The sequence below is a fragment of the Cannabis sativa genome, chromosome 7 (assembly GCF_029168945.1).
Source record: "Cannabis sativa cultivar Pink pepper isolate KNU-18-1 chromosome 7, ASM2916894v1, whole genome shotgun sequence".
Classification (NCBI taxonomy): Eukaryota; Viridiplantae; Streptophyta; class Magnoliopsida; order Rosales; family Cannabaceae; genus Cannabis; species Cannabis sativa.
In genome coordinates, this window is record NC_083607.1 from 51,898,109 (window position 1) to 51,916,339 (window position 18,231).

General features: G+C 31.6%; 1 protein-coding gene across 1 annotated transcript; it reads left to right on the forward strand.

Moving 5' to 3' along the window:
* The first annotated feature begins 3,698 nt into the window (after nucleotides 1-3,698).
* Nucleotides 3,699-4,465, forward strand: LOC115696487 (uncharacterized). The gene is made up of 2 exons (XM_030623385.1): nucleotides 3,699-4,070; nucleotides 4,178-4,465. Exons 1-2 carry the CDS (start codon nucleotides 3,699-3,701, stop codon nucleotides 4,463-4,465), a joined length of 660 nt encoding a protein of 219 aa, XP_030479245.1.
* The last annotated feature ends 13,766 nt before the right edge of the window (nucleotides 4,466-18,231 follow it).

An 18,231-nucleotide genomic window follows, 5' to 3' on the forward strand; every position in this document is an offset into this window, starting at 1 on the left:
TTTCCCCTTACGGATCACAGGACTACTGACTGTCACAATCACCCCCCTTATGGTGTCCGACGTCCTCGTCGACCACACTTCTGGCTGGGTTAAGGCTCTGATACCAATTGTAATGTCCCCGCTTCAAGCCTCCATTGGGTCCTTACACCCACGGAATGAATGGCTCTTATACACGAGTACGCCACTCTGGCTACTTCATGGACTGATGACTGACCCTACAAACCAACACGAGTGTTTCTAGCATGCTTTGTCCTCACTTGCACGCTTCCTGGAAAACTTCCCAGGAGGTCACCCATCCTGAAATTGCCCCAGGCCAAGCACGCTTAACTGTGGAGTTCTTTCGTGATGGGCTACCGAAAAACAAGATGCACCTTGTTGATATAGGTAGTACCAATCAATCCATTTAAGCCCTCTTCAACTGTGTAGTACCTACACAGTCTCAGAATCATCCCACTTGACCTTCCCAAGGCGATGTGGGATTGCAGAGCTTACCTGGTATTTTCCCTTACAGATCATAGGACTACTGACTGTCACAGTATGCAAAGTTTAAAAAGTGTGAATTCTAGTAATCACAAGTGTCCTTCCTAGGGCATATTATCGAGAAAGATGGAATTATGGTCGATCTAGTTAAGAATTGGCCTACGCCAAGAATAGTTACTGAGGATATAAAAAAATTCCAACAAATAAACACATCATCAAGCCTCATAAACAAAAAGTTTTATTATTGAGCAAGCTTTTAGTTCAAAAACTCAATCTTGCTCAACATACACACATAGCCAGAAAAGCCACAGAAAATCAATAGCAAACAACTTAAATTACTTCACAAACAAACACCCAACTAAATAGAACTACAGTAGCAAAACAAAACTTAAAATCATGTTTAACACTTAGAAAACAAAGAAGATAGAGGAGTGAGGGCTTTACCTTCAATTCTTAATTGAAAGCCTACTTAATCTCCTACTGAATCACCAAGAACAAGGATTAATCTGGTCTGGTCTTGCTTGGTTTCTAAAGAGGTCGAGAGAGAGAATGGTGAGGAAAGAGGGAATTTTTTTTTTTTTCACACTTCCATAATATCCTTTGTTGATTTAGTTCTTTTTCTTATATAATAATATCAGCCAACAAAACATAGGGTATCATCTAGAATGTCCACTAATTAACTTAGGGTCAAAAGACAAGAATACCCTTTTCATTCTCTCTTAAGCAACATAAACGTCCGAGGGAGATCCTATGTTCCCTTTGATTTTGTCTTGATTATTGAGTATCTAACAAGGTTGCTTAGTTATTACTCTGAGAAAACAGGCTTTGGCTTTCATCCCTTATGTAAGCACCTTGGTTTAACAAACTTATGTTTTGCAGATGATTTGGTTATCTTTTGCAAAGGTAAACTCTACTTGTTGAGACTTATCCAAGAAGCCTCTATGAAGTTCTGTAATGCAACTAGATAATCTGCTAACACTTCAAAATCTCAAAATCTCAAATTTATTTTGGGGGGGGTTAAAGAAGAGGTCAAAGCAAGGATTCTTGAGTTAGTTCAAATAGAAGAAGGATCTTTTCCCCTTAAGTATTTGGGGGTCAATCTTCATCCTTCAAAATGGAAAGCGTTTGACTGTGGTGCTATCCGGGACAAAATTAATAGGAATCTAAACTGCTGGGCTAGTAGAAACTTATCTTTTGCTGGCCGCGCTCAATTGATTCACACGGTCTTGCTTGGAATAAGGAATTTTCGGATGAGCATATTCATTAGGAAAAAATGCTTTTTTTCCCCCTCAACTATTACGTGTGTAGACTCATACCCCCTGAACTTTTTTGTTTGGAAAAAATCCCCTTAATCTGTGATAAACAATGAGAAGTCCTCCTTCCATCTCGTTCTGTCTAAAATATTAATGTTATGTATATGTGAAAAAGTTAATGAAGGGTAAAAATGGAACACCAAAACAATGAGGATTTTTGATTTATTTATTCTTTTCCTAAAATAATTAAAATTAGAACTAAAGAAAAATAAAATAAAAACAAACTTAAAATTTGTAGAGAGAAACTCAGAGTAAATAGCAAGCCTTAAGTTCCAAAATTTTTAGAGTATAACCAACCATACCCTTCAAAATTTCTGAGCATAACAAAGCTTCGACATTTTCAAAGGAATGTAGAAGGAAGGTAGTCATTGGAAAAGCTTCACTTGAAAGTTTCACACCTCACAAAGTGGGTTCTTATTTTGGATTTGGGGACACCATGAGTGAAATAATTCCATCTTATGGTATGACTTTTATCATTAATTATTCTTATACTATTTATGTATGTCTAACACCATGGATTTCTTTGTGGATGATAGTTTTGTTTATATGTGTAAATACACTTGTACCAATAGCTCCATTTTAAAGGCTTCAATTGTTTTGTACTGAGAATATTTGGGGTTATGTGAATGCTTTTTAGGCATTTTTTTTGTCATTTTGTTTGACCGTATCACATGAGAAAATAGTGAAAATTGGAATATGTGTTTGTGGGGTATAGTTTTGTTAGTCTTTGAGGGTACTGAATGAAACAAACTGTATTTTTCTACTTTTATTGATGTACATATATAATATAGGACCTATTATATATGTTGACGTGAAATTTTTAATGAGAATTTATGGTAAGACTACAAAGTATTAGCCACACGTTTTGTTGATCAAAAATTCTATTAATTAATTGAAGGCAAGGTTGTGTGTGTTTGTATTTGAGTTGTATGGTGAATTGACGTCTCTAATAAGTGGTTTTGTTTTTGAGTGTAAAGTGTATGGTAAACAAGTTAAGGCTCTTTCTGTTAAAAAAAATAAATTACAATGTATGTATAGTTATTATTTTTTTATTAAGAAAAAAGAGTAGTTTGTTGTATGCTTTTGAAGTTAAAAGTATATTGGTTATTATTTAATAAGTCTTGGACCACTAACTCACTTTATTTTGTCTTATGTGCAAATGCTAACTCTTCTCTATTCACACTCAAAGTGCATCACAGTGGAAAATTTATAAATACAAGTGAGAATCCTATTTAATTGGAGAGTATGTACAAGATGTCCACTTCTGTGATGTTAAATGGTTAAATTTATTTGAGTTAGATGGTATATTAGTACAAGATTTGAAACTTACAGGGCCATTTATTTACTACATTAAGTGGGTTGGAAGTAATGTATTGGAGGAATATGTTGAAATTGACACATATCCACAGAGAAATATAAAAGAATCTATCAAAAAGTGTAGAGTATTGGAAGTATTTTTAGGGCATTCCAAGGTGTTTGAAAGTCAAAGTTCAATGTTAACTCACTTTAGACAAGTTGGGCTTGTTGTTGAGCCTACTCTTGGGCTTGTTGATGGGGCTGGTTGTTTTGAGCCTAGTTTATGTGGTGGTGATGGAGCTGGTTGTTCTAGGCCTAAGATTACTAATGACATAGAGGATAGTCTTGATGATGAGGCTGGTTATGAATATGAAAGTGATCCTGAGTATGAGCAGTGTCATGATGACTTGATTGTTGATGAGACAACAGAAATTCATCTCAAGGGGTTAGGGAAAAGGCCAATGGAAATTGATATGGAGGATGCACAGTTGGATGACTTTGACAATGAGTACATACAACAATATAGTTCTAGTTATAAGAAGGACATTGATGATGAACTCAAAAATTTACACGTGTAAAAGAAGCTCCATGAAAGCTAAGTTACCTAAGATGCCAGAATTCAATGTTGATGTTGATATGAAGAACACTTCATTTGAGGTAGGATTAGTGTTTTCTTCAGGGAAAGAATTCAAGCATGTTGTGAAGGAATACGCAATTATGAACGGAAAGGAAATATTCTTCAAAGTGAATGATTCTCATAGGGTTCGGGCCAAATGTAAAGGCATCCAATGTCCTTGGATGTATTTTTCCTCAAAGATCAATAGTGATAGTTCGGCATTTGCTATCAAAAGTTATATTGATGTCGACAAATGTTCAATGAAAAAGCATAAAAGATTTGCCACTACCAAATGGTTTAGCAATAAGTACTTAACTGAATTCAAAAGCAATGAAAATTGGAAAATTGCTTCCTTCATGCAGAAAGTGAGCAAAGCTCATATAGTTGACATTTCTAGAGACAAGGCCTACAAAGCTCGTAAGCTTGCAACAAAAAAGATTGGAGTTATGAAGAACAATATGCTGCCTCATAGGACTATGCTGAGGAAATTAAGTACACTAATAAGGGCTCCACTATTGAGTTCGTGACAGAAGTTGGAGATAATGGGAATCCACAGTTTAAGAGAATGTACATTTGCTTTGTTGGTTTGAGAGATGGATTTAATGCCAGATGCAGGCCATTGATAGGCTTAGATGGTTGTTACATAAAAGGACCACGTAAAGGGCAATTGCTAACTGCAATTGGGATAGATGCAGAGAACGGTATTTATCCTGTTGCATTTGCTATTGTCGAGATTGAAAATAAGGAGACATGGAACTAGTTCTTACAATGTCTAAGAGTAGATTTGAAGATAGAGAATTCAAATTATTGGACTTTCATTACAGATAAACAAAAAGGATTGCAACAGTCATTAAAGGATATGTGGGAGGAGGGGGTACCTGAAGTCGAGCATAGACATTGTGCATTGTGCAAGACATTTGGAGAAGAATTTTATCAAAGTGTTTAGAGATAAAAAATTAAATGACCTTTTGTGGAAGGCTGCGAGAGAGGTTACTATTCCTAGGTTTTAGGCTGTAATGAAAGAGATAAAGCAGCTCGATAAGGGTGCCTATGAATTGTTAATGGAAGTAGGACCCCAACATTGGAGCATGTCAAATTTTAGGACTCATCTGAAGTGTGACATTCTTCTGAACAACTTGTGCGAGACATTCAATGGGATCTCAGCAATATTAGTAGTAAGAGAGAGACCTATATTGTCCATGTTGGAAAGGATTAGAATTTATCTACTCAAAAGACTTACCAAGAATAGGCATTTGGCATTGATGTGGTAGTCGAACATTGCTCCAAGGATACAAGAAATTCTTGAAAAGAACAAGGACATAGCTAGTGGACATATCTCATTGAAGTCTTCAGACTTGATTTAGAAAATTTAAACCATGTACGGAAGCTTGTATTATCTAGACTTGAAGGAGATGAATTGCTCTTGTAGAAAGTGGGATCTCACTGGAATTCCATGTAGTCATGCAATAGTTTCCATATGGAATAAACATGGGGAACTAGAAAATTATGTAAGTAAATGGTACACAAAAGAGTATTATTTGAAGGTTGATAGACATCGAATATTTCCAATTAGAAATTAAGATTAGTGGCCTAAAAGTGGTAAGGTTGGAATAGTGAAGCCTATTTCCAAACAAATTGACAAAGAAATAGGATTGAATGATGATTCTCATTTTGAAGCCATTTTAAAACCTTTTGTGTAATACAAAGTTTGCTGGTTTATGATAAACTTATATGACCATATGAATTTACTTTATGGTAGACATTTACCTAGTACATGATTTGGTATTTTGTAGGCTTCCGATTTTTATTAGAATGGTTTTATGTTATGGAACTTGGTTGTTGTTAAGTTAGCTTGCTGCTATGTATATTTTGAGAATTGCTCATATTACAGTATATCAAACCAGTTTCTCATTATGTTATTTCAGCTGCCATAATCTTTTGTTGATGAGCATTTCTATATCAAAATCATAATTGAATATGACTCAAAATATTAGAGCACATCAATAAACTCAACAACTCATGTTTATCATGAAAATGAAACCAAAATACATTAGAAATAACTTATAGACATAATTATAATTGTCTTGACTTTATGATAACTTAAACAATACAAAGAAAAAAAAAAAGAACCAATGTACAAATTCCAATTTTTACTAGTTGCATAAAACTCAAAATGCTTGCAATATCTTAATTTTTTTTTTCTGAATAACCTTCTGCAGCTGTCTAACAACATCTTCAATTTCTTCTAACCTTGTAATCAAACCATTTAAATTTGGATTGAATCCTTATTGAGTAGTGTCTATCCAAATGAGAAAATTACAACCTTTATCAACATTTCTCTAAAATAAAATAGAAGATAAAAAAGGAAATGCTGAGATGAAATGAAATCAAAATATCACACAATGAATTGCATGAATTCATTCTGTGATATTGGTGTAAGATTTATAATATATACTAAGCAAAACAAATTCTTGATTAGAATCAGTTTATAAATTGCCTTAAAATTGCATGAATTGCGTAGATCCTCTTTTAATGGGCATGATTTATTATTATTATTATTTTACAAAAAGAAGAAAGAATTACCTCAAACCTCTTAACCAATTACAAAGAAAATATTCCAAAAAAATACTTGCAAATTAAAAAAGAAACACATTCCAGAACAAAAAAAAGGAAACACAATCAAAATAATAATAAAAAAATTACCTTGTATCTAGGACATCCACAAAACTTTCTACCTTGATTATCTTTAGTTTGAGATGTATGTATAAGTGTCACACACCCATAATCACAGATAGGATTATTATTCGAAAGTTGATCTTCATATTTTCTATTTGATACTCATTTGCTTGAAGAAGAAAAGGAAGACATGATGCTCACCGAAATTTGGGGACAAATGAATGACACAAAGAAAGAAGTTTTTTTAGAAATGAACAAGTTGCAGAATAATAGAAAGAAATTAGGGTTTAAAGCATGAAGAATGAAGAAGATGATGACAGAGGCGTCACTTATATGTCAAGGGTATTAATAATTTCAACAACCATCAGTTTCCTCACCTACATAGAAATCAGTATTGAAATCGTTAATATTTTAGATAGAACCAGATGGAAGGAGGACTTTCATTGTTTATCATAGATCGAGGGGATTTTCACCAAAAAAAAAAAAGTTAGGGGATATGAGTCTATGTTGGAAATTATTTTACCAGGATCTTAGATCTACTCACAAGTATGTTGATTAACACCCTAAATATGAACTTTCTAAAACGATGAAATAAACACATATAAAGTTTAGGAAACCTTACATTGGGTGCAGCGGAATAATATGACTCATTCCGTTCAGATATCTAGCCCTTGATTCCCTTCTGTAGCAGAGCATTATCAATATCTGAACCTGGATCTCTTTCTCTGAATCTTTGATGCTGAAACCTCCTTCTTGCTGAAAGTCTTTCTTCACGATCTTCCTCACTATGATTGAGGTATCACTTGCTGTGTGTGGGCACTGCTCTTACACTAAGAATTTCGAAATCTCAATGAGGAAGAGAGAGAGAGTGGGTTCAGCCAAAGATAGGGAGAGAGAAGGCTCAGGTTTTTCTCTGAAGGAAAAATAGAAAATTTAAGTGTAATTTTCTTGAAGCCTTCACTATCTATTTATAGCATTCCACTAGGGTTAGGTTTGAATTATTTGGCATTAAAATAATGAAAATATCAGTTTAAATTTCCTACAAAAATGGCTGGCCCTATACTAGTGGATTTGGGCCTCACTTTTTGCAATTTTGCAGTTTTACCTTTTCTGCATCTGATTTTCTCAAAAACGCCAATTTTCTAATTCAACCATTTAAATGCCAATTCTAACTATTTAATAACTATGAATAATTATTAAATAATATTGTCATTTATCATATTTATTAATTGAACCATACAAAGTATCATAATTAACAAATATGCCCCTAAAACTCTTTCTTTACAATTTCGCCCTTACTTAGTGAAAAATTCACAAATAGACATAGTCTAATTTGAGAATTATAATTGATTAATCAAAACCAATTACATGAGTCTTACAAGCAATATTATCTCAACTAGTGCGGGGACCATGGGTCTATATAACCAAGCTTCCAATAAGTAGATCAAGAATTTAGCACTAAAATTCACTAACTTATTAATTCTTCGTTGAATCCACGCATAGAACTTAGAATTGCACTCTCAGTATATAGAATGCTCTATATGTTCCACCATATAGACGCATCATTAGTTATCCATTGTTATAATCCTAATTTGATCACTGATCCTCTATATGAATGATCTACACTGTAAAGGGATTAGATTACCGTAACACCCTACTATGTATTTTATCCTTAAAACACTTGACCCCGTATAAATGATATTTCAGCTTATGTGAAATGAGTACTCCACCATTTATGTTCGTTTGGTCAAGCTCGAAGGAGATCATCCTTTGCTTACTATTCGCCAGATAGAAGCTATAGATTCCATGTTTATGATAGCGCTCCCACTCAATTGCACTACCGTGTTCCCAAAATGTACGTATCACCCTGACCTAAAAGTAGGCTTAACTAACAAATCAAAGAACACGAATAGCCTCCTGAGATTGAGCCTAATCATAACAGGATTAAGAACATTTGATCTAGGATCAACTAGGCGATATTGACTTGAATAGATATTACGGTAAGTTTAATAAATCTAAGTCAAAGTTCAATATCGGTCCCTTCCGATGCATACTCCATGCATCCAACCTGAGCTTTACTTTAACCAATGCTCTGGAAAGAACATAGCACTTCTCCAAATGCAAGTAAACTCTGTTGTAGATTATCATATCAGTAAAACCCTATGTCTGATAAATCTAGGAAACTTTATTCACATAGTCATGTTTACTTTCCAATGTGTTGACGGCACAATAAACAGGATCAAGTATGTGAAAAGGGTTTCAGATGAATTCATACATTATGTACATATAATCATGAAATAAATCATGTGAACCATGCAACATTAAATGTTATTTCTGATCTATATTAATAAGTAATCTGATTATATTGAAATGAGTTTTATTTAGGGCATAAAACCCAACAGTCTACCCACGTAATAGTTGAGGGGGAAAAAAAGCATTTTTTCCTATTGATTATTCCTTTCAAACTCACGACTGCCATAGACAAGAGTTATCGCAATTTTTTATTGGGTTCTAAAGGCAATAGAAGCAAGCTCCACCTTGCTTCTTGGGAAAAGGTTTCTAGTAAAAAAGTTGCTTTACCAAAAGAGTTACCAAGAAGGTGCCAATGTTTCTAGTAAAAAATTGGATTGAGACCGTCATGACCAGGGGCTTTATCCCTAGAAAGTTGGAAAAGGGCAGTCTTAACTTCAGAAAAATCGAAGTCCCTACTAAGGAAAGTGAGATGGTCAAGGGTGAGACGTTGGGTAATCCTCTGCAGCATAGTGTTGATAAAATCCATATTAGCCCCCGTGGAGGTGAAAAGATTAGTGTAAAACTCCATAAAGGTATCAATAATAGTGGGGAAGGTAGTGACAGTGGAACCATCATCCAGACTAATACCCTTAATCATATTATTTCTCCTTCTGGAATTTGCACGGCTATGAAAGAATTTAGTGTTCTTATCCCCAGCGTTAAGCCAATTAACCCTAGACCATTGCTTCCAAAGAACCTCCTCTTTTAAAAGAAGAGAGTCAACAGTTGATTGGAGATGATTGGCCTTAACAATTTCCTCAGTGGACAGGATAGGGTTTCTGTGAATAGCCTCAATTTGGTTTTGCAAACAGTTAATGTTGTGACCGACAGAGTTTTTAGACTATTCCAACTCTTGAGAGTTTTCATACATTTATTTTGAAGCTCGAGGAAGGAGGTGAAAGAAGGAGCAAGGATACTGTGATAATATATTTGTTGGAAATTTATTTTACCAGGATCTTAGATCTACTCACAAGTATGTTGTTTAACACCCTAAATATGAACTTTCTAAAACGATAAAATAAACACATATAAAGTTAAGAAAACCTTACATTGATGCAGCGGAATTAATGTCTCCTTCCACTCAGATCTCTAACCCTTGTATCCTTTCTTTCGCAGAGTATTATCAAGATCTGAGCCCGAATGTCTTTTTCTTTGAGTTTGATCCTTCACAATCTTCCAATCTATGATTGAGTTACCACTTGCTGTGTGTGGGCACTTACTCTATCACTTAGGTTCGAAATTTAGAAGAAGAAAAGAGAGAGAGAGAGGTTCGACCAAGGTATAGAAAAGGGAAAGCTCAGTTTTTCTGAAGAGAGAATTCTCTGTCAGAAGAATAATGAAAACTTATCGAAAAACTTGTTATTTGACTGAGCCATCACTTTCTATTTATAGGCAACTACTATGTTTAGGTTAGGAATTATTTGGCATTAAAATAATGAAAATACCAATTTGAAATTCCACATAAAGTGGCCGGCCAAGGTGTAGATAATGGGCCCCACTTGATTTTGCAGTTTTAACAAATTTTATTTCTATTTTCTCAAAAATGCCAATTTTCCAATTCTAACATTTTAAATGCCAAAACTAATTATTTAATAACTAAAATAGATTATTAAATAATATTATCATTTAATTTAATTATTAACTAGACATATAAAGTCCATTAATAAATAAATAAACCTAGAATCTCTTTTCTTTACAATTTTGCCCCTGCTTAGTGAAAATTCACAAATTAGACATAGTCTAACTTTAGAATTATAATTGACTAATCACGAATCAATTTTTAAGTCTTACAAGCAGTATGTTCTCAACTAGAATTGGGACCATCGATCTATATGCTGAGCTTCCAATAAGTGAACCGAATTTACTAAGTAAATTCCTACTTATTAATTCTTCGTTGAATCCACTCTTAGAACTTAGAATTGCACTCTCTGACTTATATAGAGCATATTATATGTTCCACGATATAGATATGCTATCTCATTTAACCATTGTTATAATCTTATTGTGATCAAAGATCATCTATATAGATGATTTACATCGAGATGGGATAATTTTCCCGTTCTCACCCCTCAATGTATTTTGCCCCTTAAAACACTTAGCTACCTGTAAATGGTGTTTAGTGAACTAAGAATTAGTCACTTAAACAAGAGCTCATCCATTTTACTTCTATTTGCTAAGCTCGAAGGGAATCATCACTTGACTTCTATACACCAGTAGAAGCTATAGATTCCATATTTATGTTCAGCACTCCCACTCAATCATACTATCATGTTCCCAAAATATACGTATCACCCTGACCCAAAAGTAGGCTTAACTAATAAATCAAAGAACATGAATAGTACTCCTGAGTTGAGCCTAAGCATATTAGGATTTAGATTCTTTTAATCTTAAGATCAACTACTGATATTGACTTGGAAAGATATAACGCTAAGTTTGTAATATCTTAACTAAGTTGCAATATCGGTCCAGTCAAATGTATACTCCATACATTCGAAACTAGTATACTTTACTAATGTCTTGGAAAGAACATAACACTTACTCCAAGTGTAACTACACATCATCCCTGATTATCACATTAGTGTAAATCCAAAACACTGATAAAACAGGGACTTAGTCTTTTGATTCATATGATCACAATCGCATTCCACTGTGTTGACGATACTGTAATTGTGAATAAACATATGATCTGGATTTAACTGATTTTGTGTGCAAATGTAATAAACATATTAAACCATTAGCATGTAAAATTCATGCAAACATAAATCACTTCAAATTTCTTATATTGATAACTAATCAGATTGTAAAGAGTTTTATTTAGGGCATAAAACCCAACAAACTCCCACTTTTACTAATATAAAACAAGGTGTGCAAATAAGTCAATCTGATGTCTTGATCTTTAGATCAAGTGTAGTATATTTGAATCCACCCAAACTTCTGGAAACTAGTTCATAAATACATTTATGAAACATCCTTTACTATATGCTTTACTCATCAAGGGATACTGAAATCCTTACTGTTTTAAAGTACATCTGAATAAACAGAAGACATATCTCTCATATTTTAAAATATGTAATTGAGATAATACAATGTAGACTTTTCTTCAGTAATATAACTTTCTGGTAATTTCGAATTTACAAAGTTATAATTCTTCTCTGGTAGAGCTTGAATTATTATAGAATAACTCTTCCACCCCCAAAGTAAGCACCATCTCAAGAATTTCGAATGAGTTGGTGAGATACAAGGATAACTGATACACAGTTCCTTAATATCTAACATATAGATCACTTTCATAAATCATTCTTGAATATCTTCTAATGTTCCTTATTTGATTACATCTCAGATAGCTCCCACTCAATAGCAGATGTCTGGTTAAATAATACTTTTAACCTCTTATTGTTTGGAGAGTTATCCAGTTGTGACTTTTGTATTAGTCTGAAACTTTAAGTTAAGACTAAATCATCAACATAGCAGACTAGTATTTGAATTGAAAAATACATGCCAGAGATTAAGTAAACAAAATTAAGATACCATAAAATTTTATGAGGATTAAGAATTCATAGTTCAAGTCATTCGAATAGACTGAACTAGAGTTCTTTATCTTATTCTCATAATTCTGATAAGTTATACCTATCCATGTGAATGGTTAGATTTTCTTTTCAGTAGTGTTCTTAAGTACCTCTCACAAGTATCAACCTAATGAAGATGGGTATAGAATTTTAAAATTCTCCTACTCAATTAAGGTAGTGTGAAACTTTATCAAAGAACTTTTATAGGTATCAAACTTTTACTACAACAGTAAAACTAAATTGGAACAAACAATCAAGATCAAGGATTTATATTGATAATAGCTAAGTCATTATATTACTACCATGTTTAAAGAAAATATGTGTTACATAGGGTAATGTGGAATAGACTCCACCCCTCAGTATAAACATATGGGGTATTGTGGATAAACTCCACCCCTAAGTATATAGAGATTATGATCCACCCCTAAAGGTTGTAAAGATCATGATTCTCTAAGTGTGATAGAGTTTATGTGGAGTTGAATACTATCCAGAGTTCATTAGATATAAAAGATCGTTGAACTGCATAGTTTTCTTAACTTTTCTCCACCCCTATCAGATCAAAAGATCCTTTTATTAAACAAATTCTTAATAATTGTATTAGAATTAACAATTATTAATAAACATAGAATTAGTTTCTAGTGTTTATTTAATATAACTCTATGAAGAGTTGTAAATATCATAGAATTTGCATCAATAACAAAAACACTTACACATACAAACATATAAATATAATGTGGTAATTGTTGATAAAGTAAATGAAGCTCAATCTCATAAATTGCAATTGGTTAGAATTCGAAAATAATAGAAACTTTATTAATAAAAAAAATTATTGCAACAATATGAGAAAAACAGGGATAAATCTCCCTAACTAAAATTCAAAATCCAAATTGTCTTTAAACTAAAACAATTAATTCAAAATAGATAGAAGAGCTTCATCTTCATCTGGACGATTTCACCCTTGGTCCAGCTTTCCGATCCAACTCATCTGAGTTCAAGTAGCCTGGCCTATAAGAAGAAGAAAACAAATAAACAAAGTTGGTCCAGAATCATAAATCCAATTGGATAATAATTCACTAAAAGTCTTAAAGTTTATAAAAAGAAATACCTTGTTTCTTTGCAAGAATTTTAGGACACTGGGGTTTCCAATGACCTTTCTCATTGCAGTAGAAACACTTTCCTTTAAGTGTAGCATCACCAGAAGCAGCAGCCTTTTTGTTTTTCATGACTTTTGCACGCTTTTTGGTGTTCTTCCACTTCTTCTTCGATTTGGGTTTTGAAGCAGATGCAATATTTGTTTCAGGTTTGACCGTCCCATTACCATTCCCAGAATTTTGAGGCTTACTCCCTTTCTTCTTGGGTCCTCCAATCAAATTTTCATAAGTTTGAAGGTCATTGACTAACTCATGAAAGTCTATGTCCTTCTTATTCATGACATAATTTGATGTGTAGGGCAGAAATGCTAGAGTCAGACTATTCAAGATAAGGCTTACTTGAGTAGTGTGATCCATTTCAGCACCATGATCCTGGGCTTCTTGGAAATAACTTGCCATGAGGAGAACATGATCACGCACGTTTTGATGGGGTTCCATCCGTGCATTGATGTACTTCTTAGTCGCGTCAAAGCGAGACTGAAGTGATGCCCTACCGAATAGCTCATTTAACTTCGTCATTACTTCAGCAGCCTTTTCGGTTTTAGAAAACCGAGTTTTGAGGGTGTCAACCATGCTGGAAAGCATAAAGTATAGAGCTTTGTCATTTGCTTTCTGCCAACGCTCATACTTTTCTTTCACAGCTTTGGATGCATTATCCCGAGGCACTTCAGGTGACGGCTCAGTTAAAACAAACAAGGCACTTTCTCCTATGAGAGCGATATTAATGTTCTCATTCCATTTAGGAAAGTTAGATCCATTTAGCTTATTTTCAGTCAATAGTGATAACATGGAATTCATCATGATTATACATGATACTACAAAATAATAGAAATCAACAAATAGAAATTAATAATGGTTTAACACAAAATCAATTCAGAAATTATAAGCACATAGCAAGTAGGAATGATAAGAGAAAATACTTAAAAAAAATTCAATCCTAAATAATTTCCAAGGTTTTTCAAGAAACTGATATCAGTGTCCCGTTTAGGCGAGAGTCAAAGCTATCATTTATTGAATACAGTTGTCAGCTCATCTAAAATGTTAAACATTTTAGCAACCTTTTATTAGATCAAGATTGGAATCCAGCGTTATCCCGTTTAGGCGAGAGTCAAGGCTATTCTATCTTATGAGCTTCTACCATTGTTTTGCAACTTGCAAGTCAAATATGGTCGCCACCATTAGGGTGATCCATACCATATAAAACACTTACAAACTACTTATCTTTCGAGATTAAACGGTGCGAAATTGCTAATGAACGTTCCTCCATTAGGGAGGATTACTCACTAAAACAAACGTGATGTAAAACAAACAATGGAGATCGATTATCTTAATAATAATAAAGTTCATTCTTTAAAATGTATTTTCTTTATTATTCTAATAAATATATTCATTAAATTCAAATTTAGAATTAGAATTCAAAATAAGAATTTAATATAATATTTATAAAATTATACTTAGATGGTGATTGAAATAAAATGAATTATTTCCATCTTAGTAGTAATTTTAAATATAAATATTAAGAAAATTAATTTAAGTTGTATTAATTTAAATAGCAACTTAAAATAAATTTTCGTAAGAATATATTTATTGTATTCGAAAAATAAAGTATAAAACTATACAAATTTTCGAAAATAATAAATAATAAATACTTAGAAAAAATACTTCAAGCAAAAATATCACCTATCTAGATTTTCCTTTGACTAATTAATTCAATTTCTAATAATATATTTAAATTCATTTATTTTAAATTAATCAATAGATGCAAAAATCATTGATTTAAGTTGGTCCAAGAATTAATTAAAATAAATAATTAATTTACAACTTAATCTATTTTTCAAGAAAAATTCAAAAATATTGCATAATTAAAATGCAATTTTCGAAATTGATTAATAAAATAAAGAAAAATATATTTTGAAAATTATTTAAATTTAAGTTGAAAAAATAAATTTCAGCCTAAAAATAATTTTCTATTTTATTAAGTGTCATGAGAAAATAAATATTTAAGTATCATGATGAAAATCAACTAAGATATTTAATTTTTCAATTTAATTAAATGTATTAAATTCAAGAAATAAATAATTAAGATTAGAGAAGGCTTAATTATTAATTTCTAATTTAATACTAGGAAAAAATATACTTAAATAAAATTTTACCAAATTTAATTATTTAAATAATTAATTTCACAATGTATAATATTTTTCCTATTTAAATATTAGAAATAATAAGTAATCTAGAAATAACTATCTAGAAAATATCTTATTTGACTAAGTATCTTTTCAACAAAAATTTGAAAAAATATCTTATTTAAGTTGTATAGAAAAAATCCAAAACTTGAATATTTTCAAATTTAGATTTAATTAAATATCAAAAATTAAGTTATAACCACTTAATTTGAAAAATATCCCATTTTAAGTTTAAAACTAACTTAAAAAAATATCTTAAGAATCTTTAATAACTAATGCCTAGGATTCCTCAACTTAATTTTAAAATTTAAATAAAATATTCAAATTTAAGTTAGATATGAAAAATCAGTTAATATAACTGATTTATAACTTAAATAGGAATATTTAATTAAATAAGTTCCAGAAAGAATCTAGTTAGTTAAAATTCTTTATTTAATTAAATACAAGAAAAATACAAATAGTTTGTCTAGAAATAATATCTTAAACTAATCGTATTTTTCTTAAAATTAACTTTAAAATATTAAAATGAAAATAAATTTTCATATATTTTAAAAGTTAATTATGTTGCTAATTCAATTTTACTAGGTCAAACTAATATAATTAACCTAGTACAGTTATTCAAATCAGGCAAATGGGCCTTCACAATTGGGGTAGATCATGTGAGGGGGTGCTGGGTTCAGTATGTCGTACCCACTTCTATGGCTCCCAACTCTCACACAAGGCCCAAAAGAGAGGAATTTAACCTTAAAATAAATAACTGTTATTAATTGAATAGGTCCAAAAACTAAATGGACCTGAATAAAATCTATCATGGTGTGACATTTTATTTAGCAACAACCTATATGCGTCTATATAATAAAATAAACATATAGGCTCACACAGGCACACACTTGGATGGATCCTATCATGTTGCTAGATCATACACAGATGAAAGAAAATTGTAAAATTTACCTGTTACAAATTATTTACTTGACCAAGGGAGTCATGAGTTAAAATCAAATCATTGGATCTGTCAACAAGTTAACTATGGCTATTTGCAATCAAGCAATAATAGGTTTTAAAAACTTACAACCAAGCTAAAACACATACTCCTGCAACAAGGTTAGCTGGATAGTTAGATGTAGGATTTATTTAATTTTAAATAAATAAATTTCGAAAATCAAATAAAAAAAAATTATTTTGAAATTAAAAAAAAAATAAATATATATATTTCGAAAATAATAAATGAAATATTTAAAATTAAACCTACAATTTTGAAAAATTAGGTTTCAACTAACCTAAATATCATTTCAAAATTTGCTAACTACTTTTTAAAAATTAAATGTTATTTTATAAATGAAAATTAAATAAAAATTAAAAAAAAAGTAAATAAATATCTTTTTCAGATTTTAAGTTTAACTTAAATAAATAAAATAACAAAATTTAAAAGTTAGCAAACTATCTTACATCTATTTAAAATATCATGATTATAGTTATCTTATTTTAAATTTAAATAAGGTCAAATTATTTAAAAAAAATATTTAATTTAAAAAATTTAATATCTGACCTTAAATTTAAAAATAAGATAAGATATAATCAAATTTAAAAATAAGATAGATAATTAAGCAAAAAAAGATAGATATTTACTATTTTAAATTCAAATTACACTAATATTATGAATTAAATTAAAAAATATATATTGAATAATTTAATTATGATAATTAGAATTGAAATAGGAATAGTAAATGTCTAAATACAAAACTACACAAAAAATCGGAAGTTAAATCCATGAAAAAGCATAAAAAAACGAAGAAAAACGAAAAAAAAATGTGAGCTGTACGGATGGTATGTTGTGCATACACGTCCGCGCGCGCTCACAGGGTGGCCTGCCGAGAAACCTCGGTGCAAGGGGGAAAGTGCAGGATTTCCGCGCGCGTAAGGGGCTTCAGACAGGCGCTGGGCGAGCTGCTTGTCTGAATGCACTCTGTCCGCGCGCGTGGGTGATGCAGCATCCCTATCTTTTTTTCGAATCTTCAAAAAATCATAACTAATTCAAATTAAATCGAAATTGAGTTCTATTAAAAAAAGTAACTTGCTTAATTTTTTCCATACTATCCAATAAAAATAATTTCAGAAATAAAATTTCAATTATTTTTCACGAAAATTCACAAACATCAATCAATCATCATATAACACTTTATACAACATGATACCATCCAAAACACAAAAAATCGTTTTAAAGTCAAAATTTCTTGCAAGCAAATCAATTACCATGGCTCTGAAACCAGTTGTTGGAAATTTATTTTACTAGGATCTTAGATCTACTCACAAGTATGTTGTTTAACACTCTAAATATGAACTTTCTAAAACGATAAATTAAACACATATAAAGTTAAGAAAACCTTACATTGATGCAGCGGAATTAATGTCTCCTTCCACTCAGATCTCTAACCCTTGTATCCTTTTTGTCACAGAGTATTATCAAGATCTGAGCCCAAATGTCTTTCTCTTTGAGTTTGATCCTTCACAGTCTTCAAATCTATGATTGAGTTACCACTTGATGTGTGTGAGCACTTACTATATCACTTAGGTTCGAAATTTATAAGAAGAAAAGAGAGAGAGAGGTTCGGCCAAGGTATAGAAAAGGGAAGGCTCAGTTTTTCAGAAGAGAGAATTTTC

What these genes read in the sequence shown, in the direction of transcription:
- LOC115696487 (XM_030623385.1), top strand. Translation starts at nt 3,699, where the DNA reads ATGCCAGAATTCAATGTTGATGTTGATATGAAGAACACTTCATTTGAG. An exon ending in TTGCTTCCTTCATGCAGAAA is followed by an intron (nt 4,071 to 4,177) that starts GTGAGCAAAGCT and finishes GCTGCCTCATAG; the next exon opens with GACTATGCTGAGGAAATTAA.